Below are 25,631 nucleotides of genomic sequence, written 5' to 3'. Positions count from 1 at the left end.
GTCAGATGAGATTAAGTTTGGAAGACAGATTTTTTTTTTATTCCTTCTGCCGAGTTCCTCAATTTAACCCCCTCACTGCTACAGAGAGGTATCAGCTTCCCTTCTCCTCTGTATTTTAGGTTCTTCAAGGCATTTCAGGTGTTAAAGAAAAAAAAAAAACATGGAGCCTTTTACTTGACAGCTGTTCATATAAAGGAGACAGAACACACTCCAGTGTGTATATATATATATATATATATATATATATATATATATATATATTGTAAATATTTATTGTAATAATCACATGAATTACTCTATGCTGTAGAATTTTTTCGCCTAGGTTAGAAATAGTGAAGTGTTAATTTCAAGTCAGTTGCAATAAGAGATTTGTTTTCCCCTATCCAGCCTATAAACCCTATGGCTGAAATATTTCATGTACAATAGCTTTTATTAGGTAAAACAATATGAAGATAAAAGCTTGAGCAAAAAATGAAAAGTACCCCAAGCAGGGGAGCAAAACACTAAAGCACACGTCGATGCAAAAGAAACACATTTTGGAAGGTTTCAAAGTGAAAAGTAGAAGTGACACTGAATAACTGGGGACAGAGGCCCAGGAACATAGTGAGGCAAATAGTGGGATCGTCCTCCCATAATGGAGGGGAAGGAAAAGAAAGAAGAAAAAACATAAAAAACAAAACAACCCACCCCCCCCCCAAAAACAAACAAACAAACAAACCCCCCCAAAAAATCAAAAAGGGTGGGGGTGGATGGGGGGGTTTGCGGGAAGGGAAAGTAAGAAGAGAAAAAGCCAGAATGAGGGAGGAAGAAGAGAAGTGCAGAACTAAGCAAGGTGAGAAGGTGGGAAACAGTCAAGACAAGAAATAAGGAAGAAGGGAAAGAGATGTAGACCTAGCAGGAAGAGAGAACAGAACCTGCAGGTTAGATGGTGTTCCAGAATGGTCTGGAATACCCACGCTGGCTGGGGGCAGAGTGGAAAGACCATAAGACCACCGGGGGTTCCACACTTTGAGGGACTTAGCGTGAGAGTCATGAATTATATTGGTAATTTTCTCACAAGGGTAGTCAGAATGCTCTTCACCTCTGCAAACCCAACCGAGTGCTTCCTCCAAGCCCTGGCAATAGCACGCTTTGCGGCAATAAAAAGGTAGGTGGCCAGCTTCTGTTGGTAAGAGAAGAGGCCTGGGAAAGGGCAGTGGAGAAGTGCATCCTGGGCGACCTTGTGAAAGTGTACATGAAAAGTGTTGAGAGGAGGCTGTAGACCCTGGACCAGAAGCCCACCAAATGGGGACAGGACCATCAAATATGGATCTTGTCACCGCATTGCCCACAGCCCCGAAGCATCGATCACTATATGACGGGTTAGAATGAGCTACAGGCCGGGACCCAATACCAGAGGAGGAGAACCTTATAGGTCGTCTCCATGGTGACCGTGTTGAAAGAACATTTGGCTACGGATGACCAGGCCTTGCTCCAATCCTCTAAATCTATGGAGACTGCCATGTCTCGCTCCCATTTGGAGATGTATGGGTGAGAGCGAGAAGAACCCCCCCCCCCCCGCATTCAAGGAGGAGTAAATAGAAGAGATAGTGTCCCAAGCTCCAGGTGAGTGAAGACAGATATGTTCAAAGAGCGTCATCTGAAAAGGGAAAGAAGAATTGCGGCGGAGGGCGGAGATCCAGTGTCAGAGTTGTGGGTGGCTGAAATATTTCAAGTTGAAATATGAGGGAGAAGTGTTTGGTTTTGTACGTATACATTTCTGTAAAATTTGGTCTCTTAAAGTGGTTGTAAACCACTGAAATTAAAACTTAACTAAGCATATCCTTCTATAGTGTGTACGTGCCTCAATACAAAGCAAATAGTGCAATTTCTGTCTCCTCTCACTTCCCTCTGTTATCAGCATGAATCACTCCTGACAGTCCATGCCAACATCAGACAATTGCCTTTCCTCCCCTCCAGCACACAACAGGTGATTGTCAGCCTCAGCTGTGCATGTTTTCCTATGAAACTGTGTAGAGGGGGTGTGTGCATTTCCTCCACGCAGGTCTCAGATTACACTCAGCTCTCTGCTCTGCAGTGTGATGTGAGATCACTGCCCCCTGCATTTTGAAACTAAGAAATGTGGTATAAATTCTAGACTTTGAACTAATGGAAAGGACCAAGGGCTGCAGATAAACAACTTATGAAGTAGGATTTGCTTCATTTCTGTGTAGTCACTTCCGTGGGTATATGTAAGGGGTTACAACAACTTTAACAGTTTCTTTAGTGATATAACAGGATTAATAAACACAAATATAAGCTGCAAATTAAACATTTTTCTGATTGAGGCCATTTTAAGAATATCTAAGGCCTGTGTGTAGCGGTTTTTGCCATGTCTTGGTAGCTTAAAGGGAATATAAGAGAAAGCAGTAGATACAACAATATAAAGTCTTTTCCAACATCAGATTCAAACAATTAGGCACTTAATGCTAACACATAAATGCGGGGCACTAATCCAACTGGAATGCCTGTGCAAGTTGATGTCCTTTTTTCCCCACAAATATTGATTGGTTTGCGCAAAAGTTATAGTGATCGGCTGGGGGTGAAGATGGCCTAAAAGTTAGAGGGGGTTTTTAAACTAGGCGATGGGGGGAGGGTCCAGAGGTAGAAATAATCAGCAATGAACATATTCCAGAGGGTAGTATTGGGGGCATTAGTGGTAGGTTGACTAAAGTACATAAACCCGAGGTAAGTAAGTCCTATTTGCAATCTCGGAACACCCAATAAGAGGATAGTAAGCGACCGGTCTAAACTACGTTGCATGTTCACCAATGCCAGGAGCCTGGCGAACAAGATGGGTGAACTAGAGATACTGTTTAACGAGGAGGATTTGATTCTGTGGAAATTTCAGCTGTGGGGTTCAACAGCTCTCATGATTGGCTGGCAACCATTCAAGGGTATTCCCTTTAGCGCAGGGATAGAGAGAGTAAAAAAGGGGGAGGGGTATGCCTATATATCAAGAATAATGTACAAGTGAATGTGAGAGATGACATCAATAAGGGAGCTAGGGAGGAGGTGGAATCCTTATGGGTAGAGCTCCAAAGGGATGAAGCTAAGGGCAAAATAATACTGGGAGTAGGCTATAGGTCCCCTAACCTGAGGGAGGAGGGGGAGACGGACCTCCTATCACAATTTGGTTTAGCAGCAAGGATGGGAAGTGTTATTATAATGGGGGATTTTAGTATCCAGACTAAGCGGAGGGAACCAGACATTTGTCTAAGGAGGATAATTTCATGGGTCAGAGTGTAGACACACCAACTAGAAACAAGGCGTTACAAGATCTACTGATTACCAACAATACAGACCTGATCACGAATGTGAAAATATGGGGCAATATAGGAAACAGCGATCCCAGGTCAATTGGCTTCAGTATAAATCACACAAATAGGAAACAAAGGGGAACACAAAGACACTGAATTTCAAAAGCTCCAACTTCCCTAAACTACGATCCTTGCTAGAAGATATAAATTGGAGATAAAGTTTTAGAAACAAAGAACACGGAGGAGAGATGGGTTTGCTTTAAGAGCATATTAAATAAGGGCATTAGCCAATGCATCCCATTGGGAAATAAATTTAAAAGAGTGAACAAAAGTCCTGGATGGCTTAACTCCAATGTAAAAATGCATATAAAAGCAAAGGAGAAGGCCTTCAAAAAATACAAGGCTGAGGGATCATCTTCAGCATTCAGACTTTACAAAGAATGCAACAAGATATGTAAGGGTGCAATTAGGGCAGCTAAGACCACAAAAGACACATAGCGGAGGAGAGCAAAAACAATCCCAAGAATTTCTTTAAGTATATAAACAGTAAAAAAGGGAGGACAGACCATATTGGCCCCATAAAGAATGAGGAAGGACATCTGGTTACAAAGGATGGGGAGATGGCGAAGGTATTGTATTGCATTCTTCTCCTCAGTCTTCACGAGGGAATTGGGGGGCTTCAGAAACCAAAACTGCAGTGTTTGTCCTCATGACACATCACAGGAAGCACCCTTACGTTTACTGTACAAATAAGGTCTGTTGGCATGGACCATAGGGTGAGTACATGGATTGAAAACTGGCTAGATGGGCGAGTTCAGAGGGTGGTGATAAATGGGCATTACTCAAAATGGTCAGGTTCTGTGATGGGGCCAGTCCTGTTTAATTTGTTCATAAATGACCTGGAGGATGGGGTAAACAGTTCAATCTCTGTATTTGCGGATGACACAACAAGATAATTAGGGCAATAACTTTTCTGCAGGACGTGGAAACCTTGCAAGAAGATCTGAACAAATTAATGGGGTGGGCAACTACATGGCAAATGAGGTTTAATGTAGAAAAATGTAAAATAATGCATTTGGGTGGCAAAAATATGAATGCAATCTACTCACTAGGGGGTGAACCTCTGGGGGAATCTAGGATGGAAAAGGACCTGAGGGTCCTAGTAGATAATAGTCTCAGCAATGGCATGCAATGCCAAGCTGCTGCTAACAAAGCAAATAGAATATTGGCATTCATTAAGAAGGGGATTAACTCCAAGGATGAAGCGATAATTCTCCCGCTCTACAAGACTTTGGTCCTGCCGCACCTAGAGTATGCTGTCCAGTTCTGGGCACCAGTCCTCAGGAAGGATGTACTGGAAATGGAGCGAGTACAAAGAAGGGCAACAAAACTAATAAAGGGTCTGGAGGATATTAGTTATGAAGAAAGGTTGCGAGCAGAGAAGAGAAGAGACGCTTGAGAGGGGATATGATTTCAATTTACAAATACCTTACTGGTGACTCCACAATAGGAATGAAACTTTTTTGCGCAAGGGAGTTCAATAAGACACGTGGCCACTCAATAAAATTAGAAGAAAAGAGGTTTAAATTGTGTAGAGGGTTCTTTACTGTAAGAACGGCAAGGATGTGGCCACAGGCGGTGGTCTCAGCGGGGGGGCATTGATAATTTCAAAAAACTATTAGATAAGCATCTGAACGACCGCAACATACAGGGATATACAATGTAATACTGACATATAATCACACACATAGGTTGGACTTGATGGATTTGTGTCTTTTTTCAACCTCGCCTACTATGTAACTACAAAATAGGGATAGATTTATGGCATTTTTATTATGTATGTATTTTTTACTAGTAATGGCGGTGATCTGTGATTTTTAGCGGGACTGCGACATTACGGTGGACAGATCGGACACTTTTTTGGGACTATTGACATTTATACAGTGATCAAAGCTATAATTAGCCACTGATTACTGTATAAATGTCACTGGCAAGGAAGGGGTTAACACTAGGGGGCGATCAAGGGGTTAAGTGTTCCCTAGGGAGGTGTTTCTAACTGTGGGGGCAGTGTACTGACCAGAGGGGAAGAGAGATCTCTCTCTACTTCCCTGTCAGAACGGGGATCTGTCTGTTTACATTGTAAGATCCCTGTTCTGGCTCTCTGAAAGAGTGATCGCGGGTCGCCAGCGGACATCGTGGCCGCTGGCCAGGCACATCGGCTCTGGCGGCGCGCGCAAGCCCCCTATAGCTCCATAAAGCAGCTGACGTACAATGACGGCGACTGGCGCAGCAGTGCCAACCTGCTGCAGTATAACTGCGGTGGTTGGTCGGCAAGTAGTTAAACAACACCAAAAGACAACTCTATTTGTGTGAAAAAAAATTATAAAAATTTCATAAGGGTGCAGTGTAGCATGACCACGGAATTGTCATTCAAAATGTGATAGCACTGACAGCTGAAAATTGGCCTTAGTAGGAAGGGGGTATAAGTGCCCTGTAGGCAAGTGGTTAAAGAGCTTCAATACTACCAGGAATTAGACCACCAGAGATTTTGGGGTGGTTGGTGGGCTTAGAGGCTTCAAAAGTACATGCAAGTACCTCTAGGTTTCGTTAACAAATTATCTCATTAATTGGCCAGAGCTACATTTATAAAAATATGCTCTGCGTATGTCCTATAATATAAGGTCCACCTCACAGAAAACACAAACAATTATGATCCCTCATTATGAGTTTGCAGCATTAGGCAGCAATGTAGACCAGTTTTCCAAAATTGCCATACCAATAGACTTATCTGATAGATTTGAACGACCAGGGGGATGCTCTAGCAACAGGCAGAAGTGGTTTTGATATGCATAGTGTTGCACTAAATGTAGTGTATGGGGTTTTAGCCCATGTACACAAAAAATGCATATAATACATAACTTCTTGTGCTAGTTCGACTGATGAGAGTGAAATGCAATGCATTATTATTCTTGCAGTAAAACCTGAACAGCAATTTGTGTCCTGGGTGGCTCTAATGTGCCTTACGTTCGCAAAAAGGCAGGTAATGGGTAACTCACCTATTCCTTGTAGAGGGGTTTTGTGTGGGTTGCAGCCATGGCGTGTCTGGTGGCTGGAATTGGTCAGTTTACAGAAGTTACTCCTTTGGGTGGTTGTCCAGTCATAGGATGGTTTGTGAAGTGGTACATTTTCCTCTGTGCTTGGCCACCACTCTGTCTGTGCAGAAGGATTATTGTTTGAGGAACAGGTAAAGAAACATTAGTTAATGAATTCATACTCTTACTTTTTAATTTGCATATGTTTTTTTGAAAAAACACACTAAATAATATTTGGTAAAACCGATCATATTTCCATGCAAATGTCAGAGACCCTTTTCTCATTTCCCCTTATCCTTTAGTGATCTAGTAATGGTACCCATTGGGCCATCTTACAATTTTGATAGGGTAACTCATGTTCCAGCCTGGAGAGCAGTCTCAGAGCCGCTCACTTACAGAACTCCAATCCATATTGTGGGATTATCGGGTGGAAATACCAAGTGGGATTCCCCATTAACAGTGTGAGCACTACCCAAATAACAAAGAACTATTTTTTCGTATTAAGGCTGTTGGTTTGGATAAAATGATTAGTTATTCCAAAGCATCAGCATATCAGATCTAAACAGGACAGGGGGAGAGAAGGAGAGGCAGTGAACATTTTAATCTAAATGACTGCTAAATGGGCAAAAAACAATGATAAATATAAAAAAAAACTATGATTGCTTTAGTGTGTAGAGAGGATTTTATGTCACCCAGGGTTTACACCCATGCAGTTTAAGGGACTCTACGATGTATGTCTCATTAGCAGAAAGCTGGCATTTTAGCTTTCTCCATGATTGGCAAATCCTGGTATGGAGCCTGGAGGCTTTGTAGGTTATTGCTGTAAAGGGGTGAAGCCTCCAACCCTGGATCTACAATTTGATGGTGACCAGCACTATGGATGAATTGATCAGTTATTCCTACTTATCAGCATATCACATCTAAACAGGTCAGTGGGGAGGCAGTGAACATTTTATTCTAAATGATTGCTACTGGGCAAAAAACATTGAGAAATAAATAACTATGAACTATGATTGCTTTAGAGTGTAAAGAGGATTTGATGCCACCCAGGGTTCACACCCCTGCAGGCCTAGGCACTCCACAATGTATGCATCATTAGCAAAAAACTGACATTTCAGCTTTCTCCAGGATTGGCAAATCCTGGTATGGTTCCTGGAGCCTGGAGGCTTTGTAGAGTATTGGTGCGAGGGGTGAAGCCTCCAACCCTGGATCTACAATTTAATGGTGACCAGCACCAGCTGATTGTGCAGGTGTGCACAGGCCTTACAGTATGAGATAAGGTCTCCACCCTCCTGAGGAGACCGTTGTGCTGCTAGTGAGCAGTAGGTGCACGAACACATTAGGGGCGTGTGTCCGACTGCACTTCCTAGGCCAAGACCTGGAGACACAATTGCTGCTGTCGTATTCTAGATGTTCCTTTAGGCTGAGAGCTGCTGAAGCCAAAGTTGGGCTGCTATACAGCCATGAGGCTGTAGTTCTTGATTTGGATACTATGTGATGCTGAAACTCCTGTGTGGGAAATCCAAGTGTATGGAACTTTACTTTTCAATGAAAGTAGGCAAGGAAAGCCCGTAAAAGAATATAGGCAAGTGAATTGCTTTCTTAAAGCTCTACTCTTGACGCTAATCCTCACAATAAAACTCTGAGGGAATAATTATACTGTAACGTTGGGTCTAGCTTTTGACTAAATATAATGCTCAACTTTTTGCTATGGAGAACGGCCATGTTTTTGGTTGCTCTGTTTTTCAGAATCTCGCTCTTGTAAACTACAGAGGAGGAAACCGTCATCAATCCCAGGAGGTCAGGGGATCAAACCATAATTTTTACATTTCTTTATTTACCAACTTAGTTTTGCACTTTACATTATCTACTGAAAAACGTAATACTTATCTTTCCTACAGTCTGCATTTATCTTTAGAAAACTTGGATGTCCACCCAACCTAGACACTTTCTTTTGTAAATATCTCCAAAACTTACACGGTTGGTCAGTATACTATACATGGCCACCTATTGACCAGTAAATATAATGTGCCTCTTCAGCCAATAAGAAGTTACAGAGGAGGGAGGAGGCAAGCCATATATAGATCACAGAAGTTATAGTTGATTTTCGAATGGAGTGCCTACGTTTTGGGAATAATCAAGTGATATGACGTTTAAGCTGGCATGTGTGGCCACTTTAATGTAAGGTGAGCCTCTTGGTTTATTTTATATTTTGACCCAGGCCCCGTAACTTTTAGTTTGGTGATTTTTAGTTAACACTGCAAATGAGTCTGTAGGGTTGATCATACAGTTGGATGTGTCTAATCTCAGCTGCTGGAACTTTAGTAGGATAAGACCTCTGGAATCTTTGTTCCTCCATATTTTGTTTGATCCAGGAAGCTGGAATGTCGCCTAAGTAAACTAACCCTGGTAAAAATCCTGAAGACAACATGAAATGAGATTCTTCCTTTGTTTCTCGTGTATTTACTGGATAGATGCCAACCCCATTATTTATGTTCATTGTGTTAGCGATACTGTATAAGATGAGGAAGTAATGGTGGTAATAATTATGTCAGCATTAATATAATCCAATGCAAACCTTTGGATGAACTCAACTAGGTCACCTATGGGTAATGTGCAGCTCCTCAGGTGACAAGAGAGTAGATGTCTCATTATGTTGAGAATTTTAGTTTCTCAGCAACTGGAAGGAGATTGTACCACAAGTAAAGCATATAAGCTAAACAAATGACATTGTTATGAAATATAAAGCCAACCTCAGAAAAGTTAAACATCATTTTGCTCACCATGGAATAAAATCAAAAACATTCATTGTTACAATCCTCAATTCCTCTTTGGTGCCGTCCCCTGCAGAGTCACCACCCTGCAATCCCACTCCTTGGGAAATGTGTCATTAGGCTGCCCTGGGCCCACAGGCGAATGCTGCAGAGTGTGGTGCCACATAATTACAAACATATCTATTACTGTGTCATGTAGCGTTGCAGATAGTGGGTTCTACACAGTAATTCTATCTTATGTCAAAAATATGTTCTTAGCCTCTCTACCAGCACATTGGTTGATGTCTGTTCTTTTGCTTAGGTTGGTTGCACATAGGCACTTTTCGCTAGTACGATTGTGCTGCTTAAATTACCCATGATTAATTGCTAGCAATTGCTAGACATACATTTGCATGCAGTAGCCATCAATTGCACAGATTTTTGAGCTACTACATCAGCCATTCTCAACCAGGGTTCAGTAGAACACTAGGATTCCTTCTTAGGTTGCTAGGGGTTCCTTGAGATTTGGCTGATTGACCTACTGTCTGATAATGCCTGCATAGCTCCAGGGTCAAGACTAGACATGCAGAACGGAAAAATTTGTTTAGTTTCAGAATGTTTCTAATTTTGTTTCGTTATGGAATTAGTTTAGTTTGGTTTCAGAATTCGCTTAGTTTTGTTTTGTTTTCATTAAATTTCATTTCGTTTTCGTAAAAAATTTGTGTAATTTATTAATTTTCTAACGGACTCCAACTTTTCAGAAAGATTAGAATTTTGATCGACCGATCCGAATTCTGTGAGAAGATATAGCTGGATGTTAAGCAGCGGGCCGGGAAGCCGTCCGCGTCCTTAACAACCATGAGTCCTCATCTGTCAGTGGGCTTCCCCACTGAGAGATGAGTGTAAAGAAAAGATTGCCGGTATTGCCAGGCAATAAAAAAAAAAACGGTGTAGTGTGCCTCCCCCCCCTCCCAGTCCATACCAGGCCCTTTTGGTCTGGTATGGATTTTAAGGGGAACCCCATGCCAAAATGTAAAAAAAAACAGCATAGGGACCCCCCAAAATCCATACCAGACCCTTATGCGAGCATGCAACCCGGCAGGTCAGGAAAGGGGGGGTGGGACAAGCGAATGCCCCCCCCCCTAAACCATACCAGGCCACATGCCCTCAACATGGGTGGGTAGGTGCGCCCCCACCCCAAAGCACCTTGTCCCCATGGTGATGGGGACAAGGGCCTCCTCCCGACAACCCTGGGCTGTGGTTGTTGGGGTCTGCGGGCGGGGGGGGGCTTATCGGGAATCAGGAAGCCCCCTTTAACAAGACTGTCCCCAGATCCCACCCCCCCCCCCCATTGTGAATGGGTACCCCTACCCATTCACCAAAAAAGTTTCAAAAAGTAATAACCACAAGAAACAGTTTTGGACAAGTCCTTTATTAAAAAAAAAAAAAAAGTGTCCCTTTAAGTAAATCTATCGTCAATCATGACACCTGCCAGAAACGAAAAATAGCAAAAAATAAAAACGCTATCTCCTCCTGGGAGGCCTCCTGCCGACTTCCCACTCTGCGCTTCGACAGTTCTTATATAGGCAAGGGACGGGGCCACCTGGCTACATCACCTGTGGAACCGCCTCCTTCTGACGTCACGTGAGTGTATAATCCCAAGGAGAAAAAAAGTCCCTCGGGCAGTAATGAAAACATAGGAAGGACTTCTAAAGCCATCTCAACAGTGCACTGTTTTCTTTTCTTTTTTTTTTTTTTTGGTTTGAATTTTATTGAAATGTCAAAAGTGACATATCATCAAGTTCGTCTCACACAGCGGTGTTGTGATGCGGTGGCTTCCGCCTCCGCTACTCTGGAAAAGAACTGCATGTAGTAATTTTTATAGTGCACACCACCGCAACTCAGTGGTGAGTACAGCCCGAAGCAAAAAATAAATAAAATTAAAATGAGCGTAGGGCTAGCATGACAAGGGACTTAGGGGAATTTAGAGGTGACAGGGTTAACAATTGTGCAGTAAAGGGGACCTTTTAGGGGATTGGTGCGGATAGTCATTTGGGAGGGGGTTCATGGGGATTTTTGGGAGGGGAGAAAAAATAACTTCAGACATCTGGTAAAGATACATGGGGGAAGAACCTTTACGCCCGCTCTACATCGGAGTGGTTCGGCTTATGTATGTAGTTTCATGCTATTACTGTTGGGGTCTTTGGAGGCAGTTTAAACAAACTGTGTGCTTATCAGATTAGGGGCCCATCTAAGTTATGGAGTCCCCGGGGGAATGCCAGTTATGGTGGATTAACTGGTAAGTTAAAGTGTGGTATCTGCTGAATGTGGTTCGTCCCCCGAGCCGGTGTGGTGCGGCTAGGGACCGTGTAAGTACTTACGCAGATACAAAATGTATAATTGATAACTGGGGCCTCCAAGGATCAGCAATCTTCATTTTCTGGTGTTTTGTTTATTATTTTTGGTTTCCTGTTTTCAAAGAAGGTTTTTTTTGTTATGTTTTGTTATTGTTTTAATAAAGCGGCCCGAGACGGCCATTTTTTACTCCAACATTGGTGTCAATGGTTTTTTCTTATTAAAAAGTGTATACTGCGCTGTGATTCCGCAACCCAGCAGCCAACACGACTGTAGACAAAAAAGCTAAGTATGTAAAGTATAATAAGTGCAGCGCTAAGGTTGCAAAAAAAAAAAGGGAGGTGATAAAGTTATATGTAATATAAACATATAAGTGACATAATAGCATAGAATTATATGTGATAGAAACATGTAAGTGACATAATAGCACAAACTCCAATCATAATAAAATGTGAATAAATTATATAGTGTGCTAATGTAGTGACTGCACTACACCCAAAAGTCCACATTGAGCAGAATGATGAAATACAGTCCAATTAGGTTTGTGATCCAATGCACATGGGAAGAATTCCTGACATTACTGGGAACCTTGAAGTGAGGAAATAGAAGCAAACACCACCACCATGAAAGAGTGAGGAGGCTTACCGGATGGCAGGGGCGGACTGACCATTGAGCCACTCGGGCACTGCCCGAGGGCCTTGGGCCACTAGGGGGCCCCATCAGGGTTGCCGGCCTCAGTAAAACCAGGGACATTATGGACCAGGGACAGCCAATAGACATTATGGACCAGGGACACTGTGTATACATGTATGTGTATACTGTGTGATTGTATACTGTGTGTGTGTATACTATGTGGCCCCATAATCTCTGATTGCCTGTGAGCCCCATAATCTCCTATTGCCCGGGGGCCCCATGAGTTGTCAGTCCGCCCCTGCCGGATGGTATTGACTTGGCGGGGCGTATACCACCCAAGTCAACAAGGCTTGTTGGGTTCAAACCACCCAATGTGGGACAGCAGGTCAACCTTAAACGGTCATTGGATGTTAACTGAAGGCTTCAGGAGTTTCAAGAAACGTGGAAACTTATTGTCACAGGAAGGGTATCATGTAATAGAGAAAGGGAGCTGACATAGCGTGACACCGTTTAAAAAAGTGGTGGTTTTATTAAAAATACGTATTCAACACTCACATTTGGTAGAAATGTATAAAGCATGTAAAAGCATGAAGGCGATGTTGACGGAAGGTCCACCCGATGCACAGTCCTCATCTGGGGTTTTTTCTTGTAAGCTTAAATTGGGGTAAAAGAGGGGGATTGGGTAGCAGTTTGTGTTTAAGGGTCAGGATTGCATCTGAGGTACCTTAGTCATGAACTGACACCATAGGAAAGAAGGAAAATTGCCTTGTCTATGCATCGGAACTGCACTGGGCAACGTTGCCCAATGCAAATGGTATGAATGGACCCTTAATGCTGGATCACTAGTCATGTAAACTCAGGATTAGGGATGATCCATTTAATCAGACCCGGCCAACCAGCAGCTTTGCCTAAACACCGAGCAGCTGAGATGACATAACCAATGCTCTGGCACGTAGTCACGGGAGCAGCACTGAAGGGAGCTGTACTTTATCCGAGGAAAGTTAACATCTGTTATTTCCAGTTGGTATGGGGCAGCACAGTACCTAAAACAGGTTAGGGTTCATTTAGGACTGTCAGTCCACTTTAAATCTATAACAAACTGTCCAAAAAGATACAACATCTGGTATCAATCGTCATGCGTAATCACTTGATAATGGTTGATTACAAACAGATCTGTTCCAGCCCCACATTGAATCATTTTAGCAAACTTCTCTGTTATGTTTTTTTTTTTTTATTATTTACATCCCCATTAGTTACAATAATATACAATTCCTTTTACGTCTGAGATCATTAATTGTTAATAATTGATTAACTTCACTGTATACTGAACAGACAGAACATACCTCCCAACATTTCGAGATGGGAATGAGGGACACCTACTAGCAAAAATATGTAGGCATAGGACCCCCCTGCCACGCCCCTTAAAGGGGACATAACCAAAAAAAAAAGGTTAATAAAATCCACAAGTGCTTTTTTTACCACTAATATTCCTTTGGCTTTTAAAATTAACATTTGCAGAAATTTAGAATTTGGATGAAAGGTTTAGCACTGGGAAACACTTTTTGAAAGATAAAAAGTGCATTTTATATACAACTATATAGATCAGACCAAAATGAGGGACACATGAGGAGGAAGGAGGGACAGAGAGACATTGCTCCAAATCAGGGACAGTCCCTCGAAATCAGGGACAGTTGGGAGCTATGGACAGAAGGTATATAAAGCATCCTGTATATAAAATATAAATAGAGAAGAGCACATTCTCTTTCCTGTCCCAAGCACTGGAGGCTTCTTGCACCATTCGCTTTTACACCTTCCATCAGCATGCTCCATGAGCTTCTTTGCACCTCCTCCCCCTCCATGTTCTCCTTCGCAGAAGAGCATCTCCTGTTTCCTGTCAGCAGTCCTGAAGAGTTCTGGTAGATATTCAGCTTCACACCCAATAAGGGCCCATGCACCACCTACCTCTCTCTGCTCTACTCTGTGTGCACCACCTACCTCTCTCTGCTCTACTCTGTGTGCACCACCTACCTCTCTCTGCTCTGCTCTGTGTGCACCACCTACCTCTCTCTGCTCTACTCTGCGTGCACCACCTACCTCTCTCTGCTCTACTCTGTGTGCACCACCTACCTCTCTCTGCTCTACTCTGTGTGCACCACCTACCTCTCTCTGCTCTGCTCTGTGTGCACCACCTACCTCTCTCTGCTCTACTCTGCGTGCACCACCTACCTCTCTCTGCTCTACTCTGTGTGCACCACCTACCTCTCTCTGCTCTACTCATTATGCACCACCTACCTCTCTCTTTTCTACTCTGTGTGCACCACCTACCTCTCTCTTCTCTACTCTGTGTGCACCACCTACCTCTCTCTGCTCTACTCATTATGCACCACCTACCTCTCTCTGCTCTACTCATTATGCACCACCTACCTCTCTCTTCTCTACTCTGTGTGCACCACCTACCTCTCTCTGCTCTACTCATTATGCACCACCTACCTCTCTCTGCTCTACTCTGAGTGCACCACCTACCTCTCTGTGCTCTACTCTGTGTGCGCCACCTACCTCTCTCTGCTCTGCTCTGTGTGCACCACCTATCTCTCTCTGTTCTACTCTGTGTGCACCACCTATCTCTCTCTGCTCTACTCATTATGCACCACCTACCTCTCTCTGCTCTACTCTGTGTGCACCACCTACCTCTTTCTGCTCTGCTCTGTGTGCACTACCTACTTCTCTCTGCTCTACTCTGTGTGCACCACCTACCTCTCTCTGCCCTGCTCTGTGTGCACCACCTACCTCTCTCTGCTCTACTCTGTGCACCACCTACCTCTCTCTGCTCTGCTGTGCTCTGTGTGCACCACCTGCCTCTCTCTGCTCGTGTGCACCACCTACTTCTCTCTGATCTACTCTGAGTGCACCACCTACCTCTCTCTACTCTGCTCTGTGTGCACCACCTACCTCTCTCTCTGCTCTGCTCTGTGTGCACCACCTAGCTCTCTCTGCTCTGCTCTGTGTGCACCACCTAGCTCTCTCTGCTCTGCGTGCACCACCTAGCTCTCTCTGCTCTGCTCTGTGTGCACCACCTAGCTCTCTTTGCTCTGCTCTGTGTGCACCACCTACCTCTCTCTGCTCTGTGTGCACCACCTACCTCTCTCTGCTCTGCTCTGTGTGCACCACCTACCTCTCTCTGCTCTGCTTTGTGTGCACCCCTTCTACTGTGCAATATGACATTCATCTGTGTGGCTGCTTCTTTCCCTCTTCATTGAAATGCTTTGTTTTAATTGGAGTACACAGACCACAGTGATTGCAAATTTTCATCCAGAAATTACATAGAGCACACACATCCAGACAGGGTTTCTGTTAAAAATCACGGGGCCCCGGACAGCCTAACTGACAGGGCCCCCTAAATAAAGTATCAAAACAATATTTTTGCTAAGAATACACAAAAATCATTGTTAGCAGACACAAACACAACACAATTTACAAACTTACGGGGGCAGAAGGGTACAGTACAGGGCAGGGCAGGATGGCACAGTACAGGGGGGCACAGTAGGAGGGGGACAGGAAGGGGACAGGAAGGTACAGTATGTGGGGGGGGGGGGGTTCAGGAGTGCACAGTATGGGGGGCAGGAGGGCACAGTATGGGGGGGGGGGCAGGAGGGCACAGTATGGGGGGGGGCAGGAGGGCACAGTAGAGTGGTGAGGAGGGTACAGTACAGGGGGAAGCAGGAGTGACCAGTACACGGGGAGGGTAAATGTACATAGTAAAGGGGGCAGAAGGGTACAGTATTATACAGATATGGTCTCCTCAAGTAGAGCTGTGCAAGGAAGCTGATGTCACAGATCCTACCTATTCTGGCAGGCCATCAATGGGCTAACAACTGGAATAACATCTCCCCCTCTACCTTCCCCTCCAGGGTTTGTGGCTCTCTTCTGGTGCTTTGCAGAGGTTAAGGAAGAACCCAGAGGTGGAGCATCTTATTCCTGCTGCTCTTTGTGTGGATGGGATGTGTACTGTGCCAATCATATGGGAAGAATGGGAGAAGAGGGTCAGCAGAGATTGGCGCAGTAAACATCCCATCCACACAAGCAGAAGCAGTAGTAAGATGTGCTGCTTCGGGGTTCTTCCTTAACCCCTGACAAAATGGGGGTGTGGGGGGGATGGGGAGGAAAACCATGGGGTAGGGAAGAGGGAGGAAGGGGGAAAAAGTGGGGGTGGGTATGAGATGGGGGATGGGTAGAGAAGAACTGGAGTGAAACTGGGGGATCCTGGTCTGTATAGGGATAAACAAGGAGGAGGTTTTGTGCTGGCATGAGGGAAGGGGACGAGAGGCAAATAGATGAGGGTCAAGGGGACTGGAGAGGGATAGTCAGGGTTGGGCATGGTAAATACTGTTGGCTGGTGAAGATCAGCCATAGTATAATAAAAGCAAATGGGCTGGCTGGGAGGGGGAAAGGGAGAGATCTCCATTGACTAGTGAAGAGACGGTGTTGGGGGTGTGCAGTGTTTGTGTATCCTGGGGCACACATTTGTGTGAAGGTGAAGTGTCTCCAGAGAAGAAGTCGGGGGGGGGATAACAATGGTGTGAGAGAAGGGAGAGAGGGATAACAACGGTCTGAGAGAAGGGAGAGAGGGATAACAACAGGCTGAGAGAAGGGAGAGAGGGATAACAACAGGCTGAGAGAAGGGAGAGAGGGATAACAACAGGCTGAGAGAAGGGAGAGAGGGATAACAACAGGCTGAGAGAAGGGAGAGAGGGATAACAATGGTCTGGGAGAAGGGAGGGAGGGATAACAACGGTCATAGAGAGAAGGGAGAGAGGGATAACAACGGTCTGGGAGAAGGAAGAGAGGGATAACAACGGTCTGGGAGAAGGAAGAGAGGGATAACAACGGTCTGGGAGAAGGGAGAGAGGGATTACAACAGTCTGGGAGAAGGGAGAGAGGGATAACAACAATCTGGGAGAAGTGAGAGAGGGATTACAACGGTCTGGGAGAAGGGAAAGAGAGGGATTACAACGGTCTGGGAGAGAGGGATAACAATGGTCTGGGAGGAGGGAGAGAGGGATAACAATGGTCTGGGAGAAGGGAGAGAGGGTTAACAACGGTCGGGGAGAAGGGAGAGAGGGTTAACAACGGTCTGGGAGATGGGAGAGAGGGTTAACAACGGTCTGGGAGATGGGAGAGAGGCAGTGTGACAGGCAGAGATAGATCTGTGTGAGGATGATAGGGAGCAGGACAGGATAGTGGTTGAGGTGGGGAGGGAGATGCCAGGACATCTGAGAGACAGATAAGGGAACTGACCTGTAGCAAAAAAACTGGCCAAAGCGAGGGGAACTGCTGCCAGAAAACTGCAGGGAAAAAACTTCAAGGCCCCCCATGCACCTAGGACCCCAGGGCAGTTCCCAGAGGTGCCTGTGCGTAAGACAGCCCTAGAAAGGGGCTGGTAAATTACATATTTACCGGCCCCTTCCCCTGCTCTCAGTGTCCTGACACATCCCTTTGTTTTCTATGAGAGGAAAACAGGTAGCGCTGGGGGGGGTATGCACCCATGGAGGGTCATATGTGTCCCAGACAGGGAGGTGGATCGATGTGGCATTTACAGAAAGGATGCCCTGTGTGTCTCTCCCTCCAGCAGCTGAAAACCGACAGGAGGGAGTGGGAGAGAAACCAACTTTCAGCTGCTGGAGGGAGACATACACAGGGCATCATTTCTGTAATTGCCACACAGCAGTGATCTGCATCCCTATCAGGACCCCTATGTGTGCTCGGGCCCCCTACTGGAGGACTGGTGGTCCCCCCCTATCAGCAGCCCTGCATCCAGAGCATACATAGAACACACACATCCAGAGCTTACATAGAGCACACACATCCAGAGCATACATAGAACATACACATCCAGAACACCTATAGAAAACACGCATCCAGAGCACCCGTAGCACACACACATCCATTGGTGTGCGCAGCCTTTTTCTTTAGGGTGTGCACCCCAGAGCACAAACACACATGCATATATATCGGCAGAGCAGTGGACAGTGTCAGTAGGGAAGATATTGGTGTTAGTAGTTTTTATTTTTATTATTTTTATTTTTTAAAATAATTTTTTACAATGTTATTTTTTATTATTTTTTGAGCCCCATTGGGGTTTTTTGGTAAAATATCAAGGGTCTAAACAGACATCTGATGTCTCACTTTTGAGAAAGAGAAAGGGACTGAGGACAGAGCTACCACAGCCTTTTTCTCTGCAGCCTCAGCTGCACTGGACAGTGAATGAATGGGAAGTGCTCTGTGCTGAACAGCTTCCTGTTCATTCACAAACTGAACCATAGGAAACATAGTTTCCTATGTATCCGTTAAGAATGAACACAGGAGCGACCGGTACAGATCATTCACTGTGTTCATTCAGAAAAGGAAGTGGTCGGTAAATAAAATATTTACCAGCCCCTTCCACCACTCTCTATCCTGAAACCTCCCCCTCAGCAGCCGGCAGGAGAGGAGGGAAGCTGGCAGCACTGCAGGGGGGGGGAGAGATGGGGCGCCAGGAAATAGAGGAAATCGTCACTGCACAGGGTGATTAGGGTGTGCTCAGGCACACCCAGCACACCCTGTGCACACGCCTATGGTGAAAATGTGGCTTCCTGTCATAAAGACCGCACACTTCTGCTCTTCCTCCTTGTTCAGGGTTACTGTCTCCGCCCCCCTTTTAGCTTTCTGCGTGAGGCCTGTAGTGGGTGGATCTGCTGGGCCCCTCCTACAGCTCCATTCTCTGCACAGGCTATGTACAGGAGAGTGATGATGTCACTGATACTTTTACAAGGTAATATCTGAGGTCATAAAGGCATCTTGTGCACACAGTGGGCAAAGTGGATTTATATCCTCATTGACTAATGAGGAAAATAATAAAATGAGAGCTTTTTTGTCCGCAGCTCTGCTTCAATACTATAGATGTGGCTTTCAGGGCAAACAGTTCATTTTGAAAAAGCGCCACTAATGTTAATGTATTTTTGATTATAACCCCAGGGATGCAGGAACACACACAGATGCCAAAATCATCATACAATCTGCATTACAGTCCAATAATATGCACATGTGCCAAGCTAAATCCCAGTATGATATAGACCACAGTAATTATTGGAGCTTAACTTTACAATCATTTCACCCGGAGAGCTTTCAGCACCTGTGTGTATGATGCCTTCAAGTGGATTTCTACATTTTGGGCAAAAAATAATATGCAGAATCACAGTTGGAATAGGCAAAAAAATCACGAAAAACCATCAAGAAACCACAATGATGTCACCAGTCTTTTTTTCAGCTACTTTGCCAAAATATTTAACTGACGAAAGTGTGAAGGATGAGAGTGCCAGAAGTTTATAAATGGGCCAGTAAAAATGTATTCATCTTGAGTAAAATAAAAAGTCAGTAGGTATATCCAGCGCATTTTGAGGCTCACAGATCCCTAAAATGCATGAGCCCCCCCCCCAAACCCTTCGGAGGCACCTACTGACTGTTTACCAATATTAACTGCTTCAGCCCCGGAAGGATTTACCCCCTTCCTGACCAGAGCACATTTTGCAAATCGGCACTGCGTTGCTTTAACTGACAATTGCGCGGTCGTGCGACGTTGCACCCAAACAAAATTGACGTCCTTTTTTTTCCCCCACAAATAGAGCTTTCTTTTGGTGGTATTTGATCACCTCTGCGGTTTTTATTTTTTGCGCTATAAACAAAAAAAGAGCGGCAATTTGGAAAAAAAAAGCAGTATTTTTTACTTTTTGCTATAATAAATATCCCCCAAAAATATATAAAAAAACACATTTTTCCCTCAGTTTAGGCCGATATGTATTCTTCTACATATTTTTGGTAAAAAAAATTTAAAAAAATCGCAATAAGCATATATTGATTGGTTTGCGCAAAAGTTATAGCGTCTACAAAATAGGGGAAAGATTTATGGCATTTTTATCATTATTTTTTTTTTATTAGTAATGGTGGCGATCTGCGATTTTTATTGTGACTGCGACTTCATGGTGGACACATCAGACACTTTTGACACTATTTTGGGACCATTGTCATTTATACAGCGATCAGTGCTATAAAAATGCACTGATAACTGTGTAAATGACACTGGCAGGGAAGGGGTTACACACTAGGGGGCGATCAAGTGGTTAAGTGTGTCCTAGGGAGTGATTCTAACTGTGGGGGAGAGGGGCTACCACTGACATGACACCAATCACTGCTCCCGATGACAGGGATAGCAGTAGATCTCTGTCATGTCACTAGGCAAAACGGGGAAATGCCTTGTTTACATAGGCATCCCCCCGTTCTGCCGCTCCGTGACACGTTCGCGGGACACCGGCGGACATCGAGTCCACGGGACCATCGGGCACGGTCATGCTGTACGCGGTCCCGCAAATTAAAGGGGACGTACAGGTACGTCCATTTGCCCACCGCTGCCATTGTGCCGACGTATATCGATGTGCGCCGGTCGGCAAGTGGTTAACCATTTCACGACCGTCCTATTGTAGCTTAACTGCTACAGGGCGGCTGCTCAGTGCAGAATCATGTGTATATATATACATGTTTCTGCTCTTCCAGGCAGGGGGCGCGTGTGCGCCAACCAGCACACCACTTCTGCTGTGATTAGTCACAGCAGAAGCTGATCAGTGGGTGCCGGCCCATGGATAACCGCCAGCACCTGCTGATCGGCGAGGAGCCAGACAGAATGGAGCTCTTCATATGTAAACAATACAGAGCTCTGTCCTGTCAGTGGGGATGTGCTGGATTTTGTTTCCCTGCAAAGTACTTCCCTAAGGCTCTTTTCACACTGAGGCCGCGGCCGCATTAGCGATGGCTTTAGCGCTGTTTAAGCAGCCTTTTTTCAGCCACTAGCGGGGTGCTTTTTAACCCCAAAGAAGGGGGTTAAAAGCACTCGTGTTGCTTTTCAGACACTTTGAAAGTGCTGCCCATTCATTTCAATGGGCAGGGGCGTTTTGGGAGCACTAAATACAGCGCTCCCAAACCACCCCAAACATGCTGCTTGCAGGACTTTTCCTAAGGTCGCGCGAGCACACCGCCCCAGTGTGAAAAGACACTGAAATGAATGGGAGGCGGTTATCAGGTTCTATTTAGAGGCTATTTCTAGCGCTAAAACGCCTGAAAACCGCCTCAGTGTGAAAGAGGATTAGTGAAAGTACCTCACAGTACACACAAAACACTGGCTAGGTACACATTTAACCCTTTGATCACCCTAGATGTTTGACCCCTTCCCAGCCAGTGTCATTAGTTCAGTGACAGTGCATATTTTTAGCACTCTATTAGTGACACTGGTTCCCACAAAGTGTCAGTGTCAGATTGTCCGCTGCGATATCACAGTCCCACTATAAGTCGCTGATCATCACCATTCCTATTATAAAAAATAAAAATAAATAAAAATTCCAGTATATATCCCATCGTTTGTAGACACTATAACTTTTGTGAAAAACAATCAATATAAACTTGTTGGGGTTATTTTTTTTTTTTTTACCAAAGTTATATAGCAGAAAACATATTGGCCTAAATTCCTGAAGAATTTCGATTTTTTTTTTAAATTTTTGGATGAGTTTTATAGCAGAAAGTAAAAAAATATTGGGTTTTTTTTTCAGAATTGTCTGCCTTTTTTTGTTTATGGTGCAAAAAATAAAAAATGCAGAGGTGATCAAATACCACCAAAAGAAAAAAGCTCTATTTGTGGGGAAGCACAGGATGTACAGTGTTGCACGATCGCACAATTGTCAGTTAAAGCGAAGCAGTGCCGTATAGCAAAAAAATGGCCTGGTCATGAAGGGGGGGTAAATCTTACTGTCACCAGTCAGTTTCCTCGATCACCGTCATACCAGCTATATGATGACGCTATACTGCACTGGTGACAGTATGTAGAAGAAAAAAAAATTGTAAAAAAAATTTTTTTGTTTAATTTTCTTAATTTTCCCCAAAATTGTGAAAAAAAAAACCAACTTCAAAAAAACTCACCATGCCTCCTACTAAATACCTTGGACGGTCTGCTTTCCAAAAAGGGGTCATTTGGGGATATTTGTACTTTCTTGGCATTTTTAGGCCTCAAGAACATCAGTACATCAGGATTGATCGATTTTCAAGTATACAGTATATACCATAGTTTGTGGACTCTATAATTATCCTACGAACTAAATAATATACCGATTTTGCTTATTTTCACCAAAGAAATGCAGCAGTATACATTTCGGCCTAAATGAATGAAGAAAGATTATTTGCAAATATTTATAACAGAAACAAAGCATAAGTACGACCTTAAAATAGTAACTCTGCTTTCGTGGAAACAAAAATGAGCAAATATTAAAAAATAATAATATGGTATATACAATTGAGATACAAGTCATATTTTAATTGAGCGGTATTAAAATTTTCTTTCTTTTTCAATGTGCAAAGACAAACACGCAGCTATTTCTTTAGAATAACAAAAGGTAGAAATCTGCAACAAAGTTTGCTAAAATCCCTACATAGACCACCCAGAGAGGAATGTTTTCTTCTGAACAAAAGTGGAGTTATTCTTTAACTATTTGCCGACCAGCCGCCGTCGTTTTACGGCGGCAGGTTGGCTCCCCTGCAGCCGCTTTAAGGGCTATAGGGGGCGTGCCCGCAGCGTGACTTCGGAGCTGATGCGCGTGACCGGTGGCCTTGATGTCCGCCGGCCACCCGCGATGTCCACCGGCCACCCGTGATCGCTCCTCAGAGAGCCAGAACGGGGATCTGTCAATGTAAACAGACAGATACCCATTCTGTCAGGGAAGTCAAGAGAGATCTGCTGTTCCTAGTGATTAGGAACTGCCTTCTCTATGTACTCCCTGTCAGTCGCCTCCCCCCACAGTTAGAAATTACTCCCTAGGACACACTTAACCCCTTGATCGCCCCCTAGTGTCAACCCCTTCCCTGCCAGTGACATTTATACAATAATCAGTGGCTATTTTTAGCTCCGATCGCTGTATAAATGTCACTGGTCCCAAAAAGGTGTCAAACGCGTCCGATCTGTCCGCCGCAATGTCGCAGTCCCGCTAAAAATCGCAGATCGCCACCATTACTAGTAAAAAATAAATAAATAATAAAAATGCCATAAATCTATTCCCTATTTTTTAGGCGCTATAACTGTTGCAGAAATCAATCAACATACGCTTATTGTGATTTTTTTTTACCATAAATATGTAGAAGAATACATATCGGCCTAAACTGATAAAGAAATTTGTTTTTATTTTATTTATTTTTTTGGGATATTTATTATAGCAAAAAGTAAAAAAATATAGTTTTTTTTCAAAATTGTCACTCTTTTTTTTGTTAATAGTTAAAAAAATAAAAACTGCAGAGGTGATCAAATACCACCAAAAGAAAGCTCTATTTGTGGGGAAAAAGGACACAAATTTTATTTGGGTACAATGTCGCATGACCGTGCAATTGTCAGTTAACCGCTTGCTGACCACCCGCCGCAGTTGTACTGCAGCAACATGGCTCGGATGGGCGAATAGTGTAAATCCGTTTTAATGGAAAGTATAATAAAAAAGTATACACTCACATACTGGAGTCTGGGGGAACACCCCAGACGACGTCTATGCAGATGAAACGCGTCGGGTAGGACCCCACTGTCGCCACTTTCTTCACAGCGCTGTTTTTAGTTACCATTTTATGTGAGTGTATACTTTTTTATTATACTTTCCATTAAAACGGATTTACACTATTTGGCCATTCCTTTTCTTCATTTGGTTGCTGATATTGCTGGTTCACACGTGGATCCGAGGGATACGATCCATGGGCGCTGGATTCCACATCTTCTGACCCGATCACGCTTGAATAACACAGCTATGTGGTAGCCATTCCACCAACTTTGCCCGTCTGGGCCCACTTCAACCCAGCACCACCTAAGCCTGATTGACTCCACCTGGCGTATGCCTTGTTGGGTCCACCGAGTCCGGTAAGCCTCTTCACTTTTATTGGGTGGTGTATGGACCCTTGTCACGGATGATTCATTCTCTTGTGGAGATTTGCTCCAGAGGACTTTTATATTTCTCTTAAGTGATGGTCTTTGCTAATTTATGACCTTTGAATTGTCAATCCATAGACTGTATTTTTGGGACCTTCTCTAGCGCTACATTTTTACAGTAATCAGTGCATTTTTATAGCACTGATCGCTGTATAAATGCCAATGGTCCTAAAAATGTGTCAAAATTGTCCGATGTGTCTGCCATAATGTCGCAGTCCTGATAAAAATCGCAGATCGCCGCCATTACTGGTAAAAAAAAAAAAAATAATAATAAAAATGCCATAAAACTATCCCCTATTTTGTAGACGCTATAACTTTTGCGCAAACCAATCAATATACGCTTATTGGGATTTTTTTTTTTTTGCCAAAAATATGTAGAAGAATACATATCAGCCTAAACTAAAGAAAAAAACTGTTTTCTTATATGTTTTTGGGGGATATTTATTATAGCAAAATGTAAAAAATATTACGTTTTTTTCAAAATTGTCGCTCTTTTTTTGTTTATAGCGCAAAAAATAAAAACCGCAGAGGTGATCAAATACCACCAAAAGAAAGCTCTATTTGTGGGAAAAAAAGGACGTCAATTTTGTTTGGGTGCAACGTCGCACGACCGCGCAATTGTCAGTTAAAGCGACGCAGTGCCGAATCACAAAAAGTGCTCTGGTCAGGAAGGGGGTAAAATCTTCTGGGGCTGAAGCGGTTAAAGCGACGCAATGTTGTATCGCAGAAAATTGTCTGGTCATTAAGGGGGCAAATCCTTCCGGTCCTTAGGTGGTTAAGTCACCCTTCTACCCCCACACATACCTTAGTCTTACCTGTTTGTGTTTGGTGTTGGCGGTTCCCATGTAGGTTATCGGCTCATTCAGAAACCTGACATTGTCTCGGATGAACTTGGCGTAGTATGGGTGGGGCATGTTGTTGCGGTTTGGAGATCTCGGATGTGGCGGGGGATTATTCGACTTCTGAAATAAAGGTGGAATCCTCATCCTATTTTCATCCAAGCTGACATCAAAAAGATTTTCATCTAATATCCTGCCTGTGTTTGGCCTGGTCACAAAAAGAACATATCAGACATGAGTGACAGAGTTCAGAGTTCAGCATGTAGGTGCGTAACAGAGCGAAATAAATAAATACGTAATAAATGTATACAGATCAAGGACTAATAGAGCTGTGGCAAACCACCATAAAAAACACGTTTAGCTGTAGTTCACACTGGTGTGATTTGTCATGCGATTTGACAAGTCCAAATCGCATGACAAGTAGCACCTTATTGTTGGCAATGGAGCTGTTCAAATTTGTGGTGCCGCACCAACAAGAAAAAAAAGTTCTTCCGCTACTTTTGGTGATTTCAGGTGCGACTTGCATAGACATCTGTGCATGAAGTTGCACAGGTGTCAGCCAAGTTGCACCTGAGGTCAGACTGTCATGTTGCACTATTTTAAAGTCGGATTTGGTGTGAATGGGTTGT

At 43.9% G+C, this 25,631-nt stretch overlaps 1 protein-coding gene across 1 annotated transcript in view; it reads right to left on the bottom strand.

Annotated features, from left to right (window-relative positions):
• The window catches only part of CIMIP6 (ciliary microtubule inner protein 6), a 47,244-nt gene that overhangs the window by 11,788 nt on the left and 9,825 nt on the right, over window positions 1–25,631 (bottom strand). Inside the window, exons 2-3 of the mRNA XM_073628568.1 lie at window positions 24,979–25,210; window positions 6,356–6,512 (exon numbers count right to left, since the gene is read on the bottom strand). Of these exons, the coding sequence (XP_073484669.1) occupies window positions 6,356–6,512; window positions 24,979–25,210 (389 nt within the window). The remainder of the gene's footprint in view (window positions 1–6,355; window positions 6,513–24,978; window positions 25,211–25,631) is intronic.

This window comes from Aquarana catesbeiana, linkage group LG04, assembly GCF_042186555.1.
Source record: "Aquarana catesbeiana isolate 2022-GZ linkage group LG04, ASM4218655v1, whole genome shotgun sequence".
Classification (NCBI taxonomy): Eukaryota; Metazoa; Chordata; class Amphibia; order Anura; family Ranidae; genus Aquarana; species Aquarana catesbeiana.
Note: the sequence above shows the minus strand (reverse complement) of the source record. Positions and strands in the feature narration are given on the sequence as shown.